The sequence below is a fragment of the Bombina bombina genome, chromosome 8 (genome assembly GCF_027579735.1).
Source record: "Bombina bombina isolate aBomBom1 chromosome 8, aBomBom1.pri, whole genome shotgun sequence".
NCBI classification, from domain to species: Eukaryota; Metazoa; Chordata; class Amphibia; order Anura; family Bombinatoridae; genus Bombina; species Bombina bombina.
In genome coordinates, this window is record NC_069506.1 from 179281396 (window position 1) to 179304563 (window position 23168).

Below are 23168 nucleotides of genomic sequence, written 5' to 3' on the forward strand. Positions count from 1 at the left end.
AGTAAAATGTGCTCACGATTTAGTAAAATGTGCTCACGATTTAGTAAAATGTGCTCACGATTTAGTAAAATGTGCACATCAATTTAGTAAAATGTGCTCACGATTTATTAAAAAAAGATTGTGTGACACTTCTGGGGCTCCTTAAAATTGATTGTACTACATACCTGTAAAATGTAGAAACAGCACACAGAAAACTAAAAAATAGGTAGTTTTTGCGGGAGTTGTCATAAACTTTTAAGGGTGCAAAAGATCTGCAGCAAAGCTAAAGACCAACATAACAACCATGGGTGTCCATAGAAGATTGGGACCTACTTGAGTGACTGTTTTAATGCCAACAATGTTTAAAAAGAATGTGCAACTCATGTGTACAATTAACATTCTCCAACTGCTTATCTTTGACTTTGTCTTTCATATTCCCTCAGGTTTTGACTCTCTGTTTTATTTATATTGCAACAATATGGGAAGTGCTGGCTAAGGAATCCTATCAATTCTTTCTACTTTTTTCATCTCTTTTTATATTGATATATATATATATTATTTTATATTTGTAAAATATATATCTATACCTATATTTATGAATATATACACACAGGTAGTTGACTCAAAAGTGTATATATGTGTATGTATATATATATATATATATATATATATTGAAGCATTTTCCAGTCAAACACCTTGTCATATATCATATCCCTTTAAACCCTTATAAAATATTTTTATTAATATTTACATTAAATATATTTTTTTAAATCATGTATATATGACCGCAATTGTTTATTTAACCCCTTAACCCAAAGCGGTTTTATATATATATATATGTAGTTGTGCAAAATTCTATGTGGGAAAAACTACTGACGATGCCCATACAAGGATGGCAAACTACAGATCAGCCATTAGAGCTGCCATCAAGAACAACAAAAGTGAATAACCTGTCGCAAGGCACTTCATGGAAGCTGGCCATAATCCAACGGACGTTCAGTTTGTCCTGATCGACCATGTGCCCCCCTTGAGGCGGGGTGGCGATAGGAACAAGATTCTCCTCCAGATCAAAGCAAGATGGACATACCGCTTGAACACTATACAGCCGCATAGATTAAATTATATGCTTGACTGGCATTGCTTCCTTTAATGAGTTTGTCCATCTGATCCTCATTGAGAGCCCATGATCTGTTTGCCTTATTTGTGATCATCCCAGTAGTTTTGTTTCTGCCCCCCTTTTTAGTATCTATGATGGTGCCCCTGTTAGCATAGCAATCTATATTACTTCCATCCCCCCTTATGTGAATCTACCATCTTGGCTGGCCATAGTACAATCCATGGGTACTTATTCTAATTTTATTCCATTATTACTCCTGTATTTTTACATTTTGTCCACTGCGTATTTTTTACATTCTATTAGTTCCACTCTTGTATCATGTAGCTCTTTCCCTATTATATGCCTACTCTATGCCTTTAAATTGCCATTATATGCTGGCTGCATTATTATGCCCTTGGCCATTTTGCATAATTCTTTGGTTGATTATAACATAGTTCCCCCACATTCTGGTTTAGCTCATATTTGCTCCTGTGTCTTTACACTGTATACATCCTTTCTGCCCGTGTTGACAGTGTGCGTATCGATCGGCTGGATCAGCTGTTCTTTCCTCCGATCCTCCAATTGGACACACACTGCCAGCACGCTGTTTGTTTGGCATCTCTCTGCCTTCTCGCATCGATTGGCGAATTGTCAGGTATACTCCTTGTGCTTGCACTAAAGGTTCAGTGTGCAGATATAGCACATATTACGATAAATCCGTTTGCCCTATGTTCATGTACCTATGCTTTTCAATTAAGCTTATTATAGCTACCATATAAGCCCAAAGGATGTTTTCGCTTGTGAACTTAGGCTATTTTTAATCTTTTGGTGATATGTTTTATGTTCACTTATTCCTCCAAATACTAATGAGAGGTACTGAGGGTGTTTATTTGTTTTTTTATTGTGGTTGCTAGGACAACCTCTTGGCATGTTTTTTGCCCTGAATTAGGGGGTGGGGTTTGTTTTCATTGGATGTTTGTTTGATAAATCTGTTAATTTCACTGTGTTACTTTGTCTGAGGAAGGAGGTACGGTCCCCGAAATGTTACAATAAAGTCACATCTTTGAAAAGACCAGTGAGTGCAAGCCACTGTTTTTTCTATGCTATTTTCTTGCGTGCACCCTGGCAAGCTGTTAATGAAGTGAGAGTGCTCTCCACCTGCTCAATTGTATATATATATATATATATATATATATATATATAGTGCAGCATTTTGCTAATCGTACCACACAATGTATATATATGTCTGAACTGCAGGAAGCTCCAGCAGTCTCGGCTGTTAGGCTACAGCCGAGAGCTAGAGTTCCTGAGCTCATCGCATCTGTCTTCATATGGAACTGGAGCACAATCAGTGCTCCAGTTCCATATGAAGGCAGATGCCAGATCTCTACAGTATCACCGTCTGTAACGACCATCTGCTGGTGCCAGCGGGAGGTGTGGGAGGGATTCTGGGAGGCGGGTGGGCAGCTCAGCAATAGAGGGGGGGGGCGGGGGAGGGAGTGGGATGGCCCTACGCTACAGTAAAAAAATAAAGGGACAGGGAGGGATAAAGAGCTACACTACAGAAAAAGGGTATGGTGGGGACTGTCCCTAACAAATGATTGCTGGAGGAGGGAGGTGCTGGGGGGACACCACACTACAGAATTAAAAAAAAAAATAGCAATACAAAATATATTTTAAAAAAGTGGTTTATAGGTACTGGCAGACAGCTGAAAGTACCTAAGATGGCAGACTCAGTTAGATAGAGAGGGTTAGAGAGCTGTTTGGAGGGATCAGGGAGGTTGGAGGGTAAGGGGGATCCTACACTGCAGAAAATATAAAAAAATATTTAATAAATAAAAAAAAATTGCCTTAACTCTTTAGACTGGCAGACTGTCTGCCAGTACCTAAGATGGTGGTGACCAGTGGGGGTGAGGGAGGGAAGAGAGCTGTTTGGGAGGGATCAGGGGTGGGAAGTGTCAGGTGGAAGGGTAATCTCTACACTAAAGCTAACATTAACCTTACAAGCTACCTGATTAAACCCTTCAAACTGATAATATAAGTAAATTGAAAACGTATTTACAATTGTATGATCTGTCTGAATCCCAGAAGAAAACGCTTCAAGTCTCTTTAATTCTAATTGTAAATGAATACAGTGATATCTATATTTAAAGGGACATGAAAGTGCTGAGTACAATAGTAGGGGTACTACTCCCCATCATATTGCTTTTTTCCTCATGTACCTGAAGCTCTTATTAAAGCCATTATCTTAGTTTAGCCTATTATAGAATCCAGTTAGTAAAGCTCTTCATGTTTATGTTGGGTGTAGCCATCTTGGTACGCACGTATTGTTGCCTCCTGTGACAGAAGCAGGGCACGTTTACAGATTAGTGACATTGACAGCTTTTTGAAAGCTATACCTTGCACTTTGGATTAACTAACACAACAGAAAACAGAAGAGTTACATTTTCTGCAGAGTTTAAAAGTTACATTACAAATATAAAAAAATCCCTCACTCATAATAAAGCAATTAAGCCACTGTAAAAATGTAAGCTCCTGCTCTGTATTTTGCATATTAAACTTAAAGGGATAGGAAAGGAAAAAATAAACTTACATGATTCAGACAGAATCATAATAATAATTTTAAGACATTTTTAAATTCATGTTTTTTTTCAAATATACTTCGTTCTCTTGGTATCCCTTGTTGAAAAATAATACGCACATATCTTATACTAGTGGGAGATAGCTACTGATTGGTGCGTGCATACATTTGTCTCTTGTGACTAACTAGATGTCTTCATATAGCTGCCAGTAGTGTAATGCTGTTCCTTCTGCAAAGGATAACAAGAGAATGAAGCAAATTTGATAATGGAAGTAAATTGGAAAGTTGTTATTAAATTTGTGTGTTCTATCCAAATCATGAAATTAAATTTTGTGTTTTCCTGTCCCTTTAAGTTTATGAAGAAGACAACAATCTCACCGATCTGTGAATGTTCACCACTTTTGTCACAGGGTACAAGAACACTTAAAGGGACACTGTAACCAAAATTTTTCTTTTGTGATTCAGATTGAGCATGAAATTTTAAGCAACTTTCTAATTTACTCCTATTATCAAATTTTCTTCATTCTCTTGGTATCTTTATTTGAAATGCAAGAATGTAAGTTTAGATGCCGGCCCATTTTTGGTGAACAACCTGGGTTGTCCTTGCTGATTGGTGGATAAATTCATCCACCAATAAAAAAGTGCTGTCCACAGTACAGAAACCAAAAAAAAGCTTAGATGCCTTCTTTTTCAAATAATGATAGCAAGAGAACGAAGAAAATTTGAAAATAGGAGTAAATTAGAAAATTGCTTAAAATTTCATGCTCAATCTGAATCACGAAAGAAAAATTTTGGTTACAGTGTCCCTTTAAATTCCAAGCTTAAAGTGAATGTCAATTTTGATGCTAAAGTGCCCGGTTTTTAAAAATTTGATTAAACACAGGGGCACTTTAATTCATCAAAATTTACATTTCACTCCTGTTGAGAATTTTTTTTTACCTTTTAATTTCCACAGCAGCTCCAGCTTCCTCCACCCGTCGCAAAGCCTCTTCCTGGGTCTAAAATGAGTAATTCGGCTTCCTCCAATCACAGCGTTGAATCAGACCCGGGAGGGGGCGTGATTGGAGGATGACCTATCCATCATTTCTGACGTCAGAAATGGCTTGCAACGACCAGAGGAAGCTGGAGCTGCTGTGAAGATTAAAAGTTAAGTTTTTTTTCTCAACAGGAGTGAAATGTAAATTTTGATTAATTAAAGTGCCCCTGTTTTGAATCTAATTTTTAAAAACCGGGCACTTTAGCATCAAAATTGACATTCACTTTAAAGGTTGAAAATATTCTTAAGGTTTGCATACATTATAATAATCTTTACATTGATACAACAACAATATGGTTGTGCCTAATATACAATTAGCCTTTATCAACATTAAAAATACGTGAACAGTAGGAATTTTTTTTTTCTTGTTTGAGAACTTTCACATGGCTATTTTTAACATGTCCTGCCTATTACCTTATTTATTTCCTATTGGCAAGCTAGAAAACAAACCATTTTCATAGTGTAGACAGCATTTACAGTTAGAGGCTTTGTAGAATTCTAATCAAAAGAAGATTGTTTGCATTTTTTCTTAGGCAATGCTTTGAGAACTACCCTTTAAATATCCAGAGTACACCCTTGTCTGATTTGTCTCACTAACCCTATATAGGACTTACTGCTTGGTTTAACCTACTAGTGGCATAAACGTCAACTAAAACCTTTCCTTTAGTCTACTGCAGTCTGTTACAATATTGTTTTTGTTTGCTTGCAACATCCACCCTTATCCTATAATATAAAAGGCCAAGTATGTTTGTCCGAAGAGCGCAAAAGAGAGTGCAAAAGAGAGGGAGAGAGAGAGCAAAAGAGAGGGGGGAGAGAAAGCAAAAGAGAGGGGGGAGAGGGAGCAAAAGAGAGGGGGGAGAGAGCAAAAGAGAGGTGGAGCGAGAGAGAGCACAAAAGAGAGGGAGGGAGAGAGCACAAAAGAGAGGGGGGGGAGAGAGCACAAAAGAGAGGGGGAGACAGAGAAAAAGAGAGGGGGAGAGAGAGAGCAAATGAGAGGGGGGGAGAGAGAGAGCACAAAAGAGAGGGGGAGAGAGTGAAAAAGAGAGGGGGAGAGAGCACAAAAGAGAGGGGGAGAGAGCAAGGGGTGGGACCACTGTACTGGAAAAAATGGCCCATGTGAAAGGCTTTAGGACTAGTCTTTAATAATCTGTTTACTGGTAAAGATGATGTCCTCAAAAGCCAAATACAACATACTCACTCCATGAAAATTCTTTGTCATATAGATTTAAAATTGTGAGCAACAATATTTCTTTGTAGAGTATTCTGCCTATACAACAAATATCTGTTGTATTAGCTTTTCACTGTTATGTCTAGTTTCATTGTAACTAAAAGACACAATACAGTCATGTAACAAATCTTATGCATATAGTTTGCATAATAACATATTTGTTTTACCGTATCTGTTTGTAATTCCTTTTTTTAGTCTATATAAAAAATACATTACTATATGCACACACCTCTTGCATTTCGTCATGTATTTATATACTTTGGGTTACTTAGCCCAAATATCAATGGAGCACAGTTGTTTTATAACATTTTACATTTTTGTTTTTGTTATGTATGAAAAACACGATGTTTATTTTGAAAATGTTAATATTCTTATATAACCATTAAAAATGTGCAAACAATTAAGAGATCATATATATGAAATAATTTGTTGACATTTGGAGGCACTATGTGCTAACAAACTGGGATTAAATAAACCTTTGATATTTGTATATTAATTATAGACATATTTTGAGGTAATGGAGAGTTTGTCATATTATCTACACACAGTTTTTGATTAAGGTGTGCAATTACTGAAAATGTTATAGATGCAGATATTATGTAGTTGTATTTTTAAATAATTTTAATAATAATTGCAATCGCTATTTGATTTGATATTTATGCTCAGTGAAGGAATTACTTTACTCATGCAGATGAAAATTAATGTATGTGCTAAATAATGCTTTTATTGTGTAGTATTAACATAGCCTGGATGTCTGATTATATTTATTTGTTTAAAATTTACACTGAAGACTGTGTGATGACAGCATAATGAACATTTATATAATACAAATATATTTACACTAGACATGTGAGATTCGGTTCGGTTCGATTCGGAAATTCGGAAAATTCTGCAAATTCAGAGATTCGGATCGAACCGAATCTCCGAATTAAAATAGTGCCGAATCTACCGAATAAATCCGAATAACTTTGGATTTATTCGGTAGATTCGGATGGCCATGGATTACACTAGTATTGTACAGTATATTAGGTTATATCACTCTGCTATGGGTAACACTTAATGTACAGTACATAATACTAGTCTAATCCCACCTAACACTTACCGAAATTCCGAATTTCTGAACCGAACCGAACTGAATCGAACCGAATACAGGCAAATTTATTTGAATCCGAATAAAACCGAAACAAATCCGAACTGAATTTATTCGAATCCGAATGAATTTGAAACAAATCCAAACCGAATTGATTCAAATTTTTCCGAATTCTAATCGTTCCGAACCGAAATTCGAAAAAATCTAATTTTTTCGCCATGCACATGTCTAATTTACACAAGAAATAAGATATAGTGAAATTGTATAGTATTTATTTGACACTATGCATTTGACCCTCCAGTTTTTATTTTTTCTTCTATTTGCCAAGATAACATCAAAATTTATTGTGTTTTTATATAATGTTTCTCCCAGGTAACGCAGGATATGAATGTAGAATATGGTTTCTTATCACTCGTAATCCAGGTTGAACTATGAGAACATGCAATCTGTCACATTGATGCTAAACATGTGACTGAATTAACTTTTGGTGTATTGAAATCACAGTTTCAGCGACTTAACAGCCTGCAGAATCAAAACTAGTTTATAAAGTTTTATTATAGAGAACAGCACATATGTGTATGTACTTTTACATTTCTGCTATCTACATAACATTAAATCTATATTTAAAGAGATTTCCTGCATCAACAATTTTGCAAAGACATTTCAGATTATTTAAACTCCACCCATTATATAACATTTTGTGCTGATAGCTTAGCTATTAATGACTATTTGTTGTTATAATGTTCATCTTTTTTTATGAAATTAATTTCCATCATTTTTACATCAAGTACTGTAAGCAAAACGGCATGCTTGAGTCTAATAATAATGATGGTAATGCTGCTGTAATAATGATGGTATGCTGCTGTATACAAACTCTATCTTTCTTTCTATCTATCTATCTATCTATCTATTTTAATTTAATACAATGAATTGATGTTGTTTCTGACTTATCATAGCATCTGACTTCCAATCTATATGCATGAGCTAATAGTATTTCAAATTCAGACATATTGCTGGAACTAGATAATATTGTGTGACATTTGCCTAGGATTTCTGTCACCACAGAGAACATATCTTATGTCTCAAAAGAAAAGTACAGCTTTGCTGTCCAAGAAGCAGTTAAACAAAATCTGACACTTAAATATTATCCTAAAGCATATGTGAAATATAAGCATTTGCTAATTGTAGTCCCTTAGGATGGATCTTGTTAAAGGTCAAGTTAATGTATAAAATCTGTATTCCATCCTATAGTGGTTTTAACTTTAAGACTACGATATAGTAAGCAGCGAGAATGTATATTGTAATCACCAATTAAGCTGATCAATTGGTTTGCTTGATTATATTATCTGTTTAGTTAACAAGTAAGTCCCCTCTAGTAAGCACTCCTTTATTTGTATAGTGTTATGTTTTACAGGCCATATTGGATCCTATGCCCACACAGCAATGAGACCACCAGGAAAAGGTTTATTAAAAAAAAAGTATTAGGGCTCCAGATATGTTATTTTATCCTTGTAGAGTGTAGATTTTATATTCACAATAAACATTTGTTATTTATTTACATTATATATGAATTATTTTTAGAAGCCTGATTTTGCGCTACTATTTTAATGCACCGCCTCTTGATGTACAGTAGAACACCACTGAACAGAACATTTGGAGGCCCATTTATCAAGGTCCGTATGGAGCTTGTGGGCCCGTGTTTCTGGCGAGTCTTTAGACCGCTGCTTCATAACCCTGTCCGCCTGCTCTGATGAGGCGGACAGGAATCGCCACAATTCAACCCGATAGAGTACGATCGGGTTGACTGACACCCCCTGCTGGCGGCCGATTGGCTGCGAGTCTGCAGGGGGCGGCGTTGCACCAGCAGCTCACAAGAGCTGCTGGTGCAATGCTGAATATGGAGAGCGTATTGCTCTCCGCATTCAGCGATGTCTGTCGGACCTGATCCGCACTGTCGGATCAGGTCCGACAGGCATTTGATAAATAGGCCTCCAAGGCAGCTGTTTAAATGCTATTACATTAGTCTGGCTGCACCCTCCTGATACCTCTGGGAATATGCAACAAGGCAATTAGATTTAGTAATTTGTATAACCAACAATAACATTCTTCTTTACAATATGTGTATATATATATTTGTTAATAATTGCAAGGCAGAGCCTCCAAACTCTGAATTCCTAATGTTTTGTATGTATTTTACCCTGTATATAGTGTTACAACATATTCTGATATACCAGAAATGAGTATCATGATGATTATCAACACATTATTATGATTATTATTATTATTATTATTATTATTAATAATAAAAAGGTAATTATATCCAATGAATTCATAATGTCAATATCAAAAGCCTTTAATCAATGCTACAAATGGTATGAAAATTCCTTGCTTAAAGTGAAATGAAACCAAAAAAAATTATTTCATGATTTAGATATATAACATTTTAAATAGCTTTACAGTTTACGTCTATTAACAATTTTGCTTCATTCTCTTGGTATCCTTTATTGAAGGAACAGCAATGCACAACTGGAAGCTAGCTGAACACATTGATAAGCCAATAACAAGAGGCATATTTGTGCAGCAACCAATCAGCAGCTTGCTCCAAACTCTTGAGCATACCTAGGTATACTTTTCGACAAATTATTTCAAGAAATCAAAGCAAAGCAGCTAATAGAAGTAAATTGGAAAGTATTTTAAAATTGTATGCTCTTTCAGAACCATGAAAGAAAAAATGTAAGTGTTCTCCTTTCAACTATACATGCTAGCATGACTGCAAAGAAAAAAATCACAAATTATTCCATTTATATTTTTTTCCAAATACGTTATTGATGAGCTATTGTAAATGACAAATGCCCAAGGCAGGTGCTGGTCACATGAAATTAACTTATGTATCTAAATATATATTAACATTATTATTATTATTGTATTTGTAATGGCCAATAAATTCAGCACTATACAATAGTACAACAAATAAACAAAACATAGAAGGCAGACTGGGACACAGTACAGATTTAAGTTTTAAGTCAATATTTCTCATTATGTTTATTTGAATTATTGCCTGAAATAATCTTCTTGCAAAATCCTTAACACAAAAACTGTCTAAACTAAGGATCATAAATACCATTAAAGGGACACTGAACCCAAATGTTTTCGTTCATGATTTAGATAGAGCATGCAATTTTAAGCAACTTTCTAATTTACTGCTATTATCAATTTTTCTTTGTTCTCTTGCTATCTTTATTTGAAGATAGCAAGCATCTAAACTTACATTCTTGCATTTCAAATAAAGAAATCAAGAGAATGAAGAAAATTTGATAATAGGAGTAAATTAGAAAGTTTCTTAAAATTGCATGCTCTATCTGAATCATGAAAGAAAAAAATTGGGTTCAGTGTCCCTTTAATGGCATTTTTGATAGTAACTTGTACTCACTGATATGAACATATTAATGGCATGACCATTACATATTGCTGCTGTAAGTAACACTGTGCTTAATAATTCGCATATGACAAATCTGATACTAAAGGCAGACATTTTGTGATACAGAAGTAAGTTTTTTTTACTTGAAAGACTGCCCAGGAAATACAGTTTACAATGAATAAGGAACAAATTAACTAATGCATATTCTCCTGCACCCACATACGTAGTGAGTTAAAAGGACTGTTTACTCAAAAATGTTTTCCCCTTTAATTTGTTCCCAATGATCTACTTTACCTGCTGGAGTGTATTAAATTGTTTACAAGTATTTCCTTTACCCTTACATTGGTATTTGAAAAAGTTGATTTAGCCTGTAGTATCCCCACCTATTCTGAATTTTTTTAGCCTTAGGTCCAAGCTATAGATAAGCTGTTTAAACACAGCCAACAGAGGAAATTACACTCCCAGTGGGGTATAGAGGAGATAAGGTAATACAATGTTATTTTTTCATTGTTCTCTCCAATTATTGGTCTTTGGTTTACAGACATATGTAAAATAAAAAGCATGTAAATGTACACATTGTGATAAAGTCATGAGATCTGATTATACAAGCTCAACCCATTTTATTAGGTTGTGGCTTCAAAACACAAAATTAACCAATTTATATACATAAATAAACCTTAAAAAGCAAATTCTTATCCATTTTATATATTTTATTATTGGTAAAAAAAAGTATTTGGAAATACATTAAGGGAAAAACAATTTTACAGTATACAGTCCCTTTAAGTGTCTGTTTGTAGATTTACAAGGGCCCTCTCTGCTCTAAGATAACCAATATTACCACTGTGTATTTAACCTTTAGTCTATTTCCCACCATCTGGTACTGCTGTTAAAAACACTCTCAGCAAATCATATGAACATGTTCATCCACCCATAAATTGTTTTAGATTTTAGATGGTAAGTACTTTACTTGTCCCATGATAATGTACTTTAAATATGAATCCAACAGGCTTCAAGGTAGGGCCATATATACATTAGGGATGGGCGAATGTGTTTATATCCGAATTCGAATGTTAGAACGAATATTATTGTAGAAATTCGATTTACATAATAGAATGTTGATAAGAATGAATATTCTTAAAAATTCAATTTTCAAATGTTATTTACAGTTTTCGAATGTCACATTCAAATTCGAATGTCACATTCAAATTCGAATGTCACATTCAAATTCAAATGTTACATTCGAATATCACATTCGAATTCAAATATTACATTTATAAAACACAATTGTAGACTAGAAACACTATTTCGAATGTCACATTCGAATTGAATATCACATTCAAATCGAATGCCACATTCAAATTCGAATATTACATTTATAAAACACAGTATTAGACTAGAAATACTATTTCGAATTTGAATGTCACATTCGAATCGAATATAACATTCGAATTGAATATCACATTTAAAACACAGTATTAGACTAGAAATACTATTTCAAATTCGAATGTAACATTCGAATGTAGCATTCAAATTCGAATATTACATTTATTAAACACAGTTGTAGACTAGAAATACTATTTCAAATTTGAATGTCACATTCGAATTCGAATGTCACATTCGAATTCGAATGTCACATTCGAATTTGAATATTACATTTCGAAATTGAATGAATACATAGCTAAACATTCTATTATTCGAACGAATATTTTCGAATTTTATTGAAAAATTCTAAAAGAAAATTCGAAAATAGAATGTTATATAAACATTCGAAATTCGATTTAAACGAACGAATGTATCAAAATTCGTTTTAAATTTCGAATTTTTAGAAACATTCGCCCATCCCTAATATACATATGGGCAACTTTGTGCTGTTACCTAACGGTCTGACCTGAATTACTTTGCATTTTTCACATAGTGTAAACCATGGGATTAAACAAAATAGTCAGCTGCCTATGGATGCACTTGCTCACAAGGGATCCCGAAGAGCTGAATCAGTGTTCAAAATGTTTATATATATATATTCTGATATTCAAATGTTGCCTTCAATATTCAAATGATACATTTAATAAAGGGAAAGTTAACATTTGTGGGCACAAAACGTATTAAAAAGAAAAAAAAAGCATTCAGAATGAATTATTCTTCATTACACATTGCCTTTACATGAAGCTTAAAGGGACATAAAACAGTATGAACTTAAAAAGTTTCTAAATATATAATGCAGCCAAAGCTTACCTGAAGAAAGGTTTCTATTTTAACCCCTTTAATTCAGGCTTAGTTTTGTTTGCAGCAAGCTCCCCCTGGGTATTTCCATATATGGAAGGGGCTATCCAGATCATAGCTTCTTCAGAATGCACTCATGTATGTGCATGGTAGGGAGCAGAGTCACATGGCACCTGACTAAAGCAGTGCACAGTATAATGCTGAATCTTTCACAAAGCATGTGACATCATCCCCATGGAAACGAGCAAGCCTCTTGGCAACAAACAATAGCAGTATCTGCTGTCTCTCCTCAACCCTCTTGCTTGCATAAGTAATTATCCTCACATGCACACTTTGTTATATTATAGCACAAGATTTGGACACTAAGGGCAAGCCACACTTGGCCACAATAAAGTGTAACTAATTTTCCAGAATTTTGGAAATTTCATTAAAATATATTTTTTTTTTTTACACTTTTTTTCACACACTGTTTTACCCCAGTTTACTCTTTTATAATATACACAAAACTCAAAATGTTTTATGGCACTTTAAAATTAAAAGAAATATAGGATCTGGGATCCTTTCTGGTTGCATTTATATTACGCTTGCTATTTATCCTATTCAGAATCATTTAAAGGGACAGTAAACACCTTGAAATTTGTATATAAAATGTTTAGTTGTGCTTAATGAAACAACCTTGCTATATATCTCCATTAATTATTTTGCTTAATTTTCCTGTAATTTAGCTCTGTAGCATATCTAACTCTTAGATTTTGAAATGCCACCTGCTGAATTCTCAAGGCTATAACCCTACTACACATCTGTCCCTTATTGGTTTAGCTGATGAAAACTGCAAAACAATTACATTTTTACTAATTTTACAAGAGTGGCTAGCTTTGTTGTCTGCAGATAAAGCCCAAATTGGTTCCTTTAAATAAGGCAATGGTGAGTGGAGTTTGGCTATTGAAAAATAATTGCAAAAAAAAGTAACTTATTTTGTTTTAAAAACATTAAGACTTGACTTATATATATTCTATAGCAACAAAACAGCATTTACTGTCCTGTTAATTACAATTCAGAGTAATTTAATAAATAATTTCCTGAAACACACTGTATATCTTAGACTACTGATACATGCTTTGAATTTAGCAACATATAATATTTCAATGAGGTAAAGGGCTCTCTATATTCAGGGAAACATGTGATTGGTTTAAAATGTCACTGCCTCTTTATAATTCCAGATTGATAGAACATATTGAAATGTCAACTTTCTGATTTATGGCACAATAATTCCAATGGTGTATTTTATTTCTTCCTAAACCAGTTGCTTGGGTCTTCTAAGAGGAGCCATCGCTTTGTACATCCTTTTCAGGGAGATGTTGCCCTCTTATGATAATGTCATGCATATCCCATAACAGGAAGGATGGCTGCTGTCTGCATTAGGATTACCGAATACTAGGAATAGAATTTTCTTTTATAAGTGCAGCCTCTCTCATTAGTTACAGATACAGATAGCACCTGTGTGATTTGGTTACTGTATCTAGTGAGTGTGGTTTACCTAATATATTTGTGCTCTAAATAAACACATAAAGTCCATTAAAAGTCTATAAAAACCATATGGTATTAGGCAAAAATAACTATGTCCACTCCCTTATGTAAAGCAGTCCCACAAATGTCCACAAAACTACTTCACACCAATTGGTAAAAACAGTTTTCAGTGGTGTCACATGGAATAAAAAAAATATTGTTTTGAACCAATAGAGCCTTTTTATAAACTGAGCAGAGGTGTGTATGAATGTATGTTTGCATGTATTTATGTATGGATAGATAGACAGATAGATAGATAGCTCTTGTGAACTGCTGGTGCAACGCTTCCCCCTGCAGATTTGCGTCCAATTGGCCGCTAGCAGGGGGTGTCAATCAACCTGATCGTATTTGATTGGGTTGAATTGTGACGATGTCTGTCCGCCCCCTCAGAGGGGGTGTTTCTGGCGAGCCTAAAGGCTCGCTGGAGACACAGGTCATCAAGCTCCATACGGAGCTTGATAAATAGGCCCCTAGGTAATTAGTGTTAAAGATTAAGTGCTCCATTTATAAAGCAACGGATGCTGCCTCGGAGGCCCACCCTTTCAGGATCGCCAGAAACGGAAGTTAAGAAGCAGCGGTCATAAGACCGCTGCTCCTTAACCTGAGTCACCTAATGAAATAATCCTGATCCGATCAGGATGATTGACAGCCCCTGATAGCCGCTATTGAGCAGGGGGTGGCATTTCACCAGAAATGCTTGTGCAATGTTAAATGAAGACAGCATAGGCTGCCCTCATTTAGCGATGTCTAACAGACATGATTCGCTATAGCGAATCATGTTCGCTCGACATATGATAAACCTACCCCAGGAGACAAATTAAGGGACAACAAAGGGATATTTTAGTATTAAGGTCACCATTTTCATGTTCAGGATAATTACCTATTTTTTGTTTTAATCTGGTTTGTTTTGATTTCTACATTGTAAATATTATCAAAATTTGTGTTTTGTATTTTTGAAATTTTTTATATATTATTTCTGGTTTTACTTGCAAATATATTATATTGACTATTTCAATTTTATTTAATTTCAACATTTGTGTTTCATATTTTGTTATTGTATTATTTCTGGTTTTACATGTATATATTATATTTGTCTAATAAACTAATTAAAAAGTGAACAGCTGTCCACATGTAATCTCTCTTGCTTTAGCTATCCTATTCCTATCATGCATTAAAGATGCTCTAGAGTTGTGGTGTATCAGCATGAGGGAATCCAGGTTTAAAACAGAAACAGATATTAAAATATATGCAATTATGCTCAAAATGAATTAAAATAAAGATATTTGGAGGACATCTCAACTGCAAACATAGTAGAATGCATATGAAGTTAGACATAAAGGTGACGTCTAACTCTGTATTGAACCTGGTCATTTATTCCATGTATAGGGTCTTAATTACTATTCTTAAAATATGTACTGCTTCTAGAATGTAAACAAGGACCTAATACCTTCTAAGGCTTTCTAAATTTGTCACCAACATTTCCCATGTCTTGGTAACTTAACTGAATGTAAAACGATACTGATCCAAAATATCATAGAATGTTTGACAGCACAAAAGTGGTTATGGATACATTCAAGCACTGGAAAGAATGGATTCCTGAAGCTAATGGTTCTGTTGTCTTTGTGATGAGGGATCCTTGTGCTTAATAGGACAAATATCCCAGGCTCCTCTAACAGATTGCATTGTCTACTAATCCTTGCTATTTCTAGGTACACAATCACAAAGCATTTCTAAAATTCAAACTTCTCACTATGTTTTTCTTACATCTATACGCTCACATGCTCTAAACCATCATGACTGCAGACAGAAATATACACCCCTGTGTAATATAATGATACGTACAACAAGTTGTATTTGTAATGATATTGCTTTGTGCCAAGGTAGTGAAAGATATACCCAGAAAGAAAGACAACTAGAACATTGATAAGGGATATACAGTATATCTGTTTTTTAAGGTCAACTTGATATTGATTAAATGTCTATACAATAAACTTATAAAGCCCCATTAGTGTATACATACATATATATATATATATATATATATATATATATATATATATATATATATATCTATATATATATATTACACTCGGGAAGGGTGGTGTGTCCCCGTCACACAGATTAAATACCACTTTTTGAATGGACCAGTGAGTGACTCACTTTATTCTATGTATATTAACCTGTTGGCACACTGGCGGCTAGATACAGAGTGAGATTGTGCTTTATTTTGGATTATATATATATATTTATATATGTGTATGTATATATATATATATAGTATATGTGTGTGTGAGTGTGTATATATATATATATATATATAAATCCAATTCCAGGTGCACTCACTATAACTTCTTTAACAATAGCCAGGGAGCTGCGTGCAAAACATACAAAAATCCTTTAATCCTCCCCACTTTATTCAAAATCTCATCACATCAGCTCATAGCTGCATGGGGGTAATTATGCAGCTATGAGCTGATGTGATGAGATTTTGAATAAAGTGTATCATTCTCAAAACCGGTGAGTACAGCGTTTTCTTCTTAAAGAGGATAAAATTATATATATATATATATATATATATATATATATACACATATATATATATGTGTGTGTATATATATATATGTGTGTGTCTAAATATATATATATATATATATATATATACATAAATATATGTTTATGTCTTACAAAGTAGGGGATTCTGGATAGAATAGGGCTTGTAAAATACAATGTTGATCCCACAACTTGGGTTTCAAGCTCTCATTGCATCACAGCAGGAAGACACAGTATAGAGCTGCAACCTCTTGAGAGCTGTGTAAAAACATCTATAACATGTTGTCATCCTAGATCTTGGAAAACATTTTTGGAAAAATGACAGGTCAAGCCACAATATCAAAGAGAGTCTAAGCTTTCCAGACAGCTTTGGTTTCTCTTATTTACACCTGTCACTCACACTCCTTATCAAGAGTACATATGAAAGCACCATTAACTTACTTGGGGTTTCTTTATATGCAGAATGGACACTGCATTATGCAGGTTAAACATTTTACTTACAGATATGAACTTACAAAATGTATTATGTTATTACTATTATTTTTATTATTTGCATTAAAATGTTATATGGGATTGGATTCAATGTAAAACTAGTAGAAAATGTATGTTTGGCTCCATTGCTGATAGAGACAATTCCCACAGTGGTAAAGAGAAATAACCCTTTACAAGTATTTGAAGAAAAAGTGGTTTTATACAGCACAGGAAAACCCATTGCAGTAATTTTGAAAAAGCTTATTTAATTTTTTTTTTAACATTCTCATTGTTTGAAAATCCATCTGCTACATTGGGTGTAAATTGATTTTTTATACTGATTTTATCTTTGTTCTATCCAAAATATAACATTTTAAAATGTACAAATTCTCAAATCCAGAATTCCAAAATTCAAACATTCTAAAATCTAAACTTTTTCACTAATATTTAAAAAAAAAAAAAAAAGATAAGAAATTATCATTTTACCTACCTGTAAGTCACAAAAGTATTACAAAAAAATATGTATTATGATATTTAAACAATGCCTAAATTGTATAAGATATTGTTGTTTACACTTGGTTCATGCCCTCTCCCAAATGTGCCATTTTAAAGATGCAAATATTCCAAAATCCAAACTATTCCGAATTCCGAACCTTTTCTGGTCCCAAGCAGTTTGGATAAAGGGTTTTCTACTTGTATTTAAATTCTATTTCAATTGGTGTTCAAGTACTGAATAAACCCATCATTCCAAATCATTGATGGTTCTACTTCCCAAGCAATAAAACTCTGATATTTTTTTTGGAGGTGGGGAGTGCAAATTCTGGTTCACAATATTGTCACTTATTGATCTTGAGATGGATTTCTGGTGAAATTGAAAATAAGTGAGTAATGAGTAGTGGAATATCTTTCAATGCATCTTGGTACTCAGCATTTGGACCTTCTGTTAACCCCTCTGCCTTACATTCATGATTAATATTAACTATAAAATATAATTAAATATATTTGACACAATGTTTTTAAGCATTTTAACTTAAAGAGACAATTTTAGCCACGTAATTATAATAGGTGGTAAGGAATTCTATATAAATGTATGCCTATTCTGATAAATAAACTTAAAAGGCTATTATGACTCTAAGATTTTCAAATATATATATCATTTTATTTTTTCAAATATATTTAGATCTTTAATAAACATCAAGAGGAAATAAATATAAAGTTCAATGCTAGGGAGCAGTGAATTCTGATGGCGTTTGCCATAGCTCACTTTGCATAAGAGGTAGATGGATCAATTGTATTGTCTTACAGTGTTGAAGCCGAATACTGGAAAACAATTAAGATTTGATTTTTAAATTTGTGAACGATTAAACTATAAAAATAGTACATAAACCTAAAGATTCTAATCTCCATCAAAGTATATTTTTTGGGGGTAAAAATATGCTTCTAATCCTAAAATCATTTTGGACTAATCTGTAATCTTACTTATCCCTCATTATAGATTAATACACCCCCCCCCCCCTCTATACACTCCTAAAGGTTTCATTTTATGCCTATGACTTATTTTGAGACGTTATTATTGCATCTACTGTCTTTTGTATAAAGTGACATGCACATTTCTTTAGCACAAGTAACAAATACAAACACAGATGACAATTTTTTTAGTGGATTAACAAAGATATTTGTTTTCAATATAACTAATATTATCATATCAACATTTTGAGAAAAGACCATTACCCTTTGTGCTTGGATGTTTAATTTCATTAATCTGTATTCAGTATTCAAAAATCAATGCTAAAATCATAATTAAAATAACTAAATTATCTTTAGTGAACTTTACAAAGTTCTGCAGTCAGACAGTTCAAAGTAATTGACATTCTATCTATTCCTGTACCAAAATATTGCTATAGCAGAATAAAAGAGTATTCTGATTTGAATGCTCTGTACCACTTATTCTTTTTTTGCTTACAATCACACACCACTGAGCAGGGTTATCAGATCATAAAGTAAATTAAAAATAAAGCAGATAATCTGCAAAGCGCAGATGTAGAAGGTGTGATGCTGCATAACAATCACCTGTGTTGCCAAAAGAAACTAAATATAAATGATAACTGGGTATTGCATAAATGCAATGAAAGGTATTTGACTGACTCCCAATTTGTCTAACTGTTTTACACCCTGCGCAAATCTTCTGCATTAGTACTTTTGTTTGAGTGAAACAGGAATTCTTATGGAATATTGTCTCCATGCACTAAAATAGGTAGGTTCCCCTCCCTCAGTTATTCTTCAATGAAACAGCATAAAGGAGACATCTGTGTCCTACCCGCTTTCGGAGGCTCAGGCATGATTGTCCGTGTCCACCTCTTCCTGGGTCCAGACACAAACTCACTCTTAAGAGACCTTCTTGTCTCTTTAAAGACAGTCTCTCCTCTCTTGGGAGACGATGAGAAATGTCACCTGACCCTTGGAGCTTGATGCCAAATTCCTAAGCCGTTTCATAAACTTCCCTAATACACTTGTTGGGGGGATTCATCTCTTAGCCTTAATAGTATCAGACAGCAGAAGTGATAGGGTCTGATTCTGTTCATGAAAACTCTATAAGAGTCTCACAGACTAAATAAAAAGCACAAAGTGAGATACAGCAACCAGCTGCTGATGTATGTACAAGGGCAGTGAGACTGAATATAGTGGAGACTGCTGCAGCTGACCTCTTCCCTGATGGGTCTAAAATCAACATGAATAACAAATCCCATTCTAAGAACAAACAATTTACTTTTGCTCTACTGCCTTTTGATTGATTTTTAAAACAGTGCTGATTTTTATAAAAAATAAAAAAAATTCAAATATCTAAGCCTCTGTAAAAAAGTGAATTTTCTACAATAATAAGATATACATATCCAAATAAAATCTACCATTTTACAGCCTGTATTTTGTAAAGTAATAATATCAGCTATGAATAGTGTCTAGGGTGCCCAGGGAGAGGGGCAAGAGAGGGAACCCCCCCCCTGTAATTTTGATCTTTATATTCAGTTCTATATATGTTAGTATTTGTCAATATCAACATTAAAGGGGCACTGAACCCAAAATTTTTATTTTGTGATTCAGATAGAGCATGCAATTTTAAGCAACTTTCTAATTTACTCCTATTATCAATTTTTCTTTGTTCTCTTGCTATTTTTATTTGAAAAAGAAGGCATCTAAACTTTTTTTTATTCAGAACTCTGGACAGCACTTTTTTTTATTGGTGGATGAATGTATCCACCAATCAGCAAGGACAACCCAGGTTGTTCACCAAAAATGGGCCGGCATCTAAACTTACATTCTTGCATTTCATATAAAGATACCAAGAGAATGAAGAAAATTTGATAATAGGAGTAAATTAGAAAGTTGCTTAAAATTTCATGCTCTATCTGAATCACGAAAGAAAAAATTTGGGTTCAGTGTCCCTTTAATATTGCCAAGGAATGTTGTTTTATTTTTTTCTCCTCCCCAACATCTTGATAGATTCTGCAGACCCTATAATTCTAATTTCAAATGTACAGTTTTATACTATTTATTGGGATAGAAAAGTCAAAATTTAAATGTGTATGGGTGCATTTTAAATTGAAATATAAACATGTTTGCAATACACTTCCATTAGATAAAAAAAAACATTCTTTTGTGTTGTCTGATATTAGTTCATATAATCATTTGGTTCTGCTGAATTTAGACAGCTAGTAGTAGCAAGCAGCACAAGCTAGCAGCAGTAGCACAAAAAATATTTTTTTAATGTATTTTTTGTCTTAATGGGGGTAAAGAATAAAAGAAAAGCTTATATCCTTATTGACTTATTGACTGATACAGTAGTCAATCAACTCACAAAGACATTGTTGGATCACTATAAAAGGGACAGAAAAGTCACAAATGAAATGTGCATAGGTGCATTTCAATTTGTAATAGAAGCATTTTAGTAAAATACTTCTATTAGAAAAAATGCTTCTAATAAAAATTATTACTGTTTTTCTGTGGCACACGTACATATCCTGTGCGTACCTGTGCACCAGTATGCAAACACCTTGCATGTTCAGAGAGATGACTGTGGTGTGTATTGCTTCTGAAGGCGTAATTTGTGTCATACAAGCTACTGCTGGTCCCCTGAGAAGGCTCTCACAGCATATGTGCATATGCCACAGAAAAACAGTAATTACGTTTATTAGAAACATTTTTGCTAAAATGCTTCTATTTCAAATTGAAATGCACCTTTGCACATTTCATTTGTTGTCCTTTCTGTCCCTTTAATAGTGATTCCGCAATGTCTTTTTGAGCTTGTTGATTGCTGTATCAGTCAATATGTCAATAAGTATATAACCTTTTCTTTTGTTCTTTAACCCCTTTAAGAAAAAAATACATTAAAAAAAAATATTGTTTGTGCTGCTGCTGCTAGCCTGTACTGCTTGCTACTACTGTACTAGCTATCTAAATTCAGCAGAACCGAATGACTTTATGAACTAATATCTTTAAGAAAAAAATACATTCAAAAAAAATATTGTTTGTGCTGCTGCTGCTAGCCTGTACTGCTTGCTACTACTGTACTAGCTATCTAAATTCAGCAGAACCGAATGACTTTATGAACTAATATCAGACAAAACAAAAAAAATATTTTTCTCTGATGAACAATTAGTACAAAACAAGTTTTTTTTTCTCTTGTCTGATCACGTCTAATGTTTATTATGAATTATAGCTATTTTTTTGTTTTCTTAGTTAAGGTATTGTCAAGAACTAAATGATTTGTATAATTATAATGCATGGCTTATGAGTTATTATAAAGCTAAAACATCAGTCATCTATCTATTCTCATATTTGCTGCCCTATTGTGAACCTTAGATTAACACATACATAATAATAACCTTGCTTATCCCATCATTAGCAATTATGTTCCTGGGTTCTTGTTATTTAGTCTTGTGACTATGTTATACAGTATCATATTACCCTAGTTAAATGTCCTCTGTTTTATATGCAAGCCCTGCTGTGCCATAAAGGTCATACTTGTTACCAATATCTTATGCCTATTTAGAATTTTCTAGGAAGAGTGGCTGGCATTTTGGAATGGATATCTATCTAGTTGGACATAACTAGATAATTTAAATGTTTATAAACCTAAAGGTTTATGTTGTCTTTAAAGGGACATGAAACCCAAAATTAAAATTTTAGGATTCAGATTGAGCATATATTTTTAAATAACTTCCTAATTTACTTCTATTGTCAAATTTGCTTCATTCTCTTGTTATTGATTATTGAAGGAGCAGCAAAGCACTACTGGGAGCTAGCTGAACATAAAGGTAAGCCAATGTCAAGATGCATATATATGCAGCCACCAATCAGCAGCTAGCTCTCGAGCCTACCTAGGTAAACTTTTCAACAAAGGATACCAAGAGAACTAAGCAAATTAGATAGACGTACATTGGAAAGTTGTTTAAAATGATATGCTCTATCTGAATCATGGGAGAAAAATTTGGGGTTTCATGTACCTTTAAGTATTTTATCTATTAAAACCGATAGATGCAAAACCTGAAAGTCATATTAAAGTGAAGGTAAAGTTACCCTCATCACTATCTAGAATATCATTCAATGTTTAAAAATAATATGACTTTAATTCATCATATTTTATATAAATAGTTATAAATAAATATATTACCTTTATATTCCTATTTATATACATCCCCAAATTCAACCCGTAATTTATTTATTTTTTTCTCGTTGACATCACATGTATTTAATAGCCAATTGATTTTTAGGCCGTTAGGCGGGCGTCAACCGACGTCATCCGCCCCTTTACTTGTCGCCGCATGCGCACTGTAATTTTTCCTCATCTTCTCAACCAAGCGCGCTCCAGTTTCGCGCATGCGTCCCACACAGGCTACCTCATCGTCTTGTTACAGTCTGTACAATCAAAACCAGGA

General features: G+C 33.8%; 1 protein-coding gene across 4 annotated transcripts in view; it reads right to left on the minus strand.

Moving 5' to 3' along the window:
* Positions 1-19693, minus strand: part of MYBPC2 (myosin binding protein C2) — a 199812-nt gene extending 180119 nt beyond the window's left edge. For 2 of the 4 annotated variants that reach the window (XM_053690758.1, XM_053690756.1), the window contains exon 1: positions 19553-19589. In XM_053690758.1, the coding sequence (XP_053546733.1) occupies positions 19553-19574 (22 nt within the window). In that variant the 5' untranslated portion in view covers positions 19575-19589. Of the gene's footprint in view, positions 1-19552 lie in introns of all 4 variants that reach the window. The other 2 variants (XM_053690757.1, XM_053690755.1) reach the window with 2 other exon arrangements.
* Between the last annotated feature and the right edge of the window lie 3475 nt (positions 19694-23168).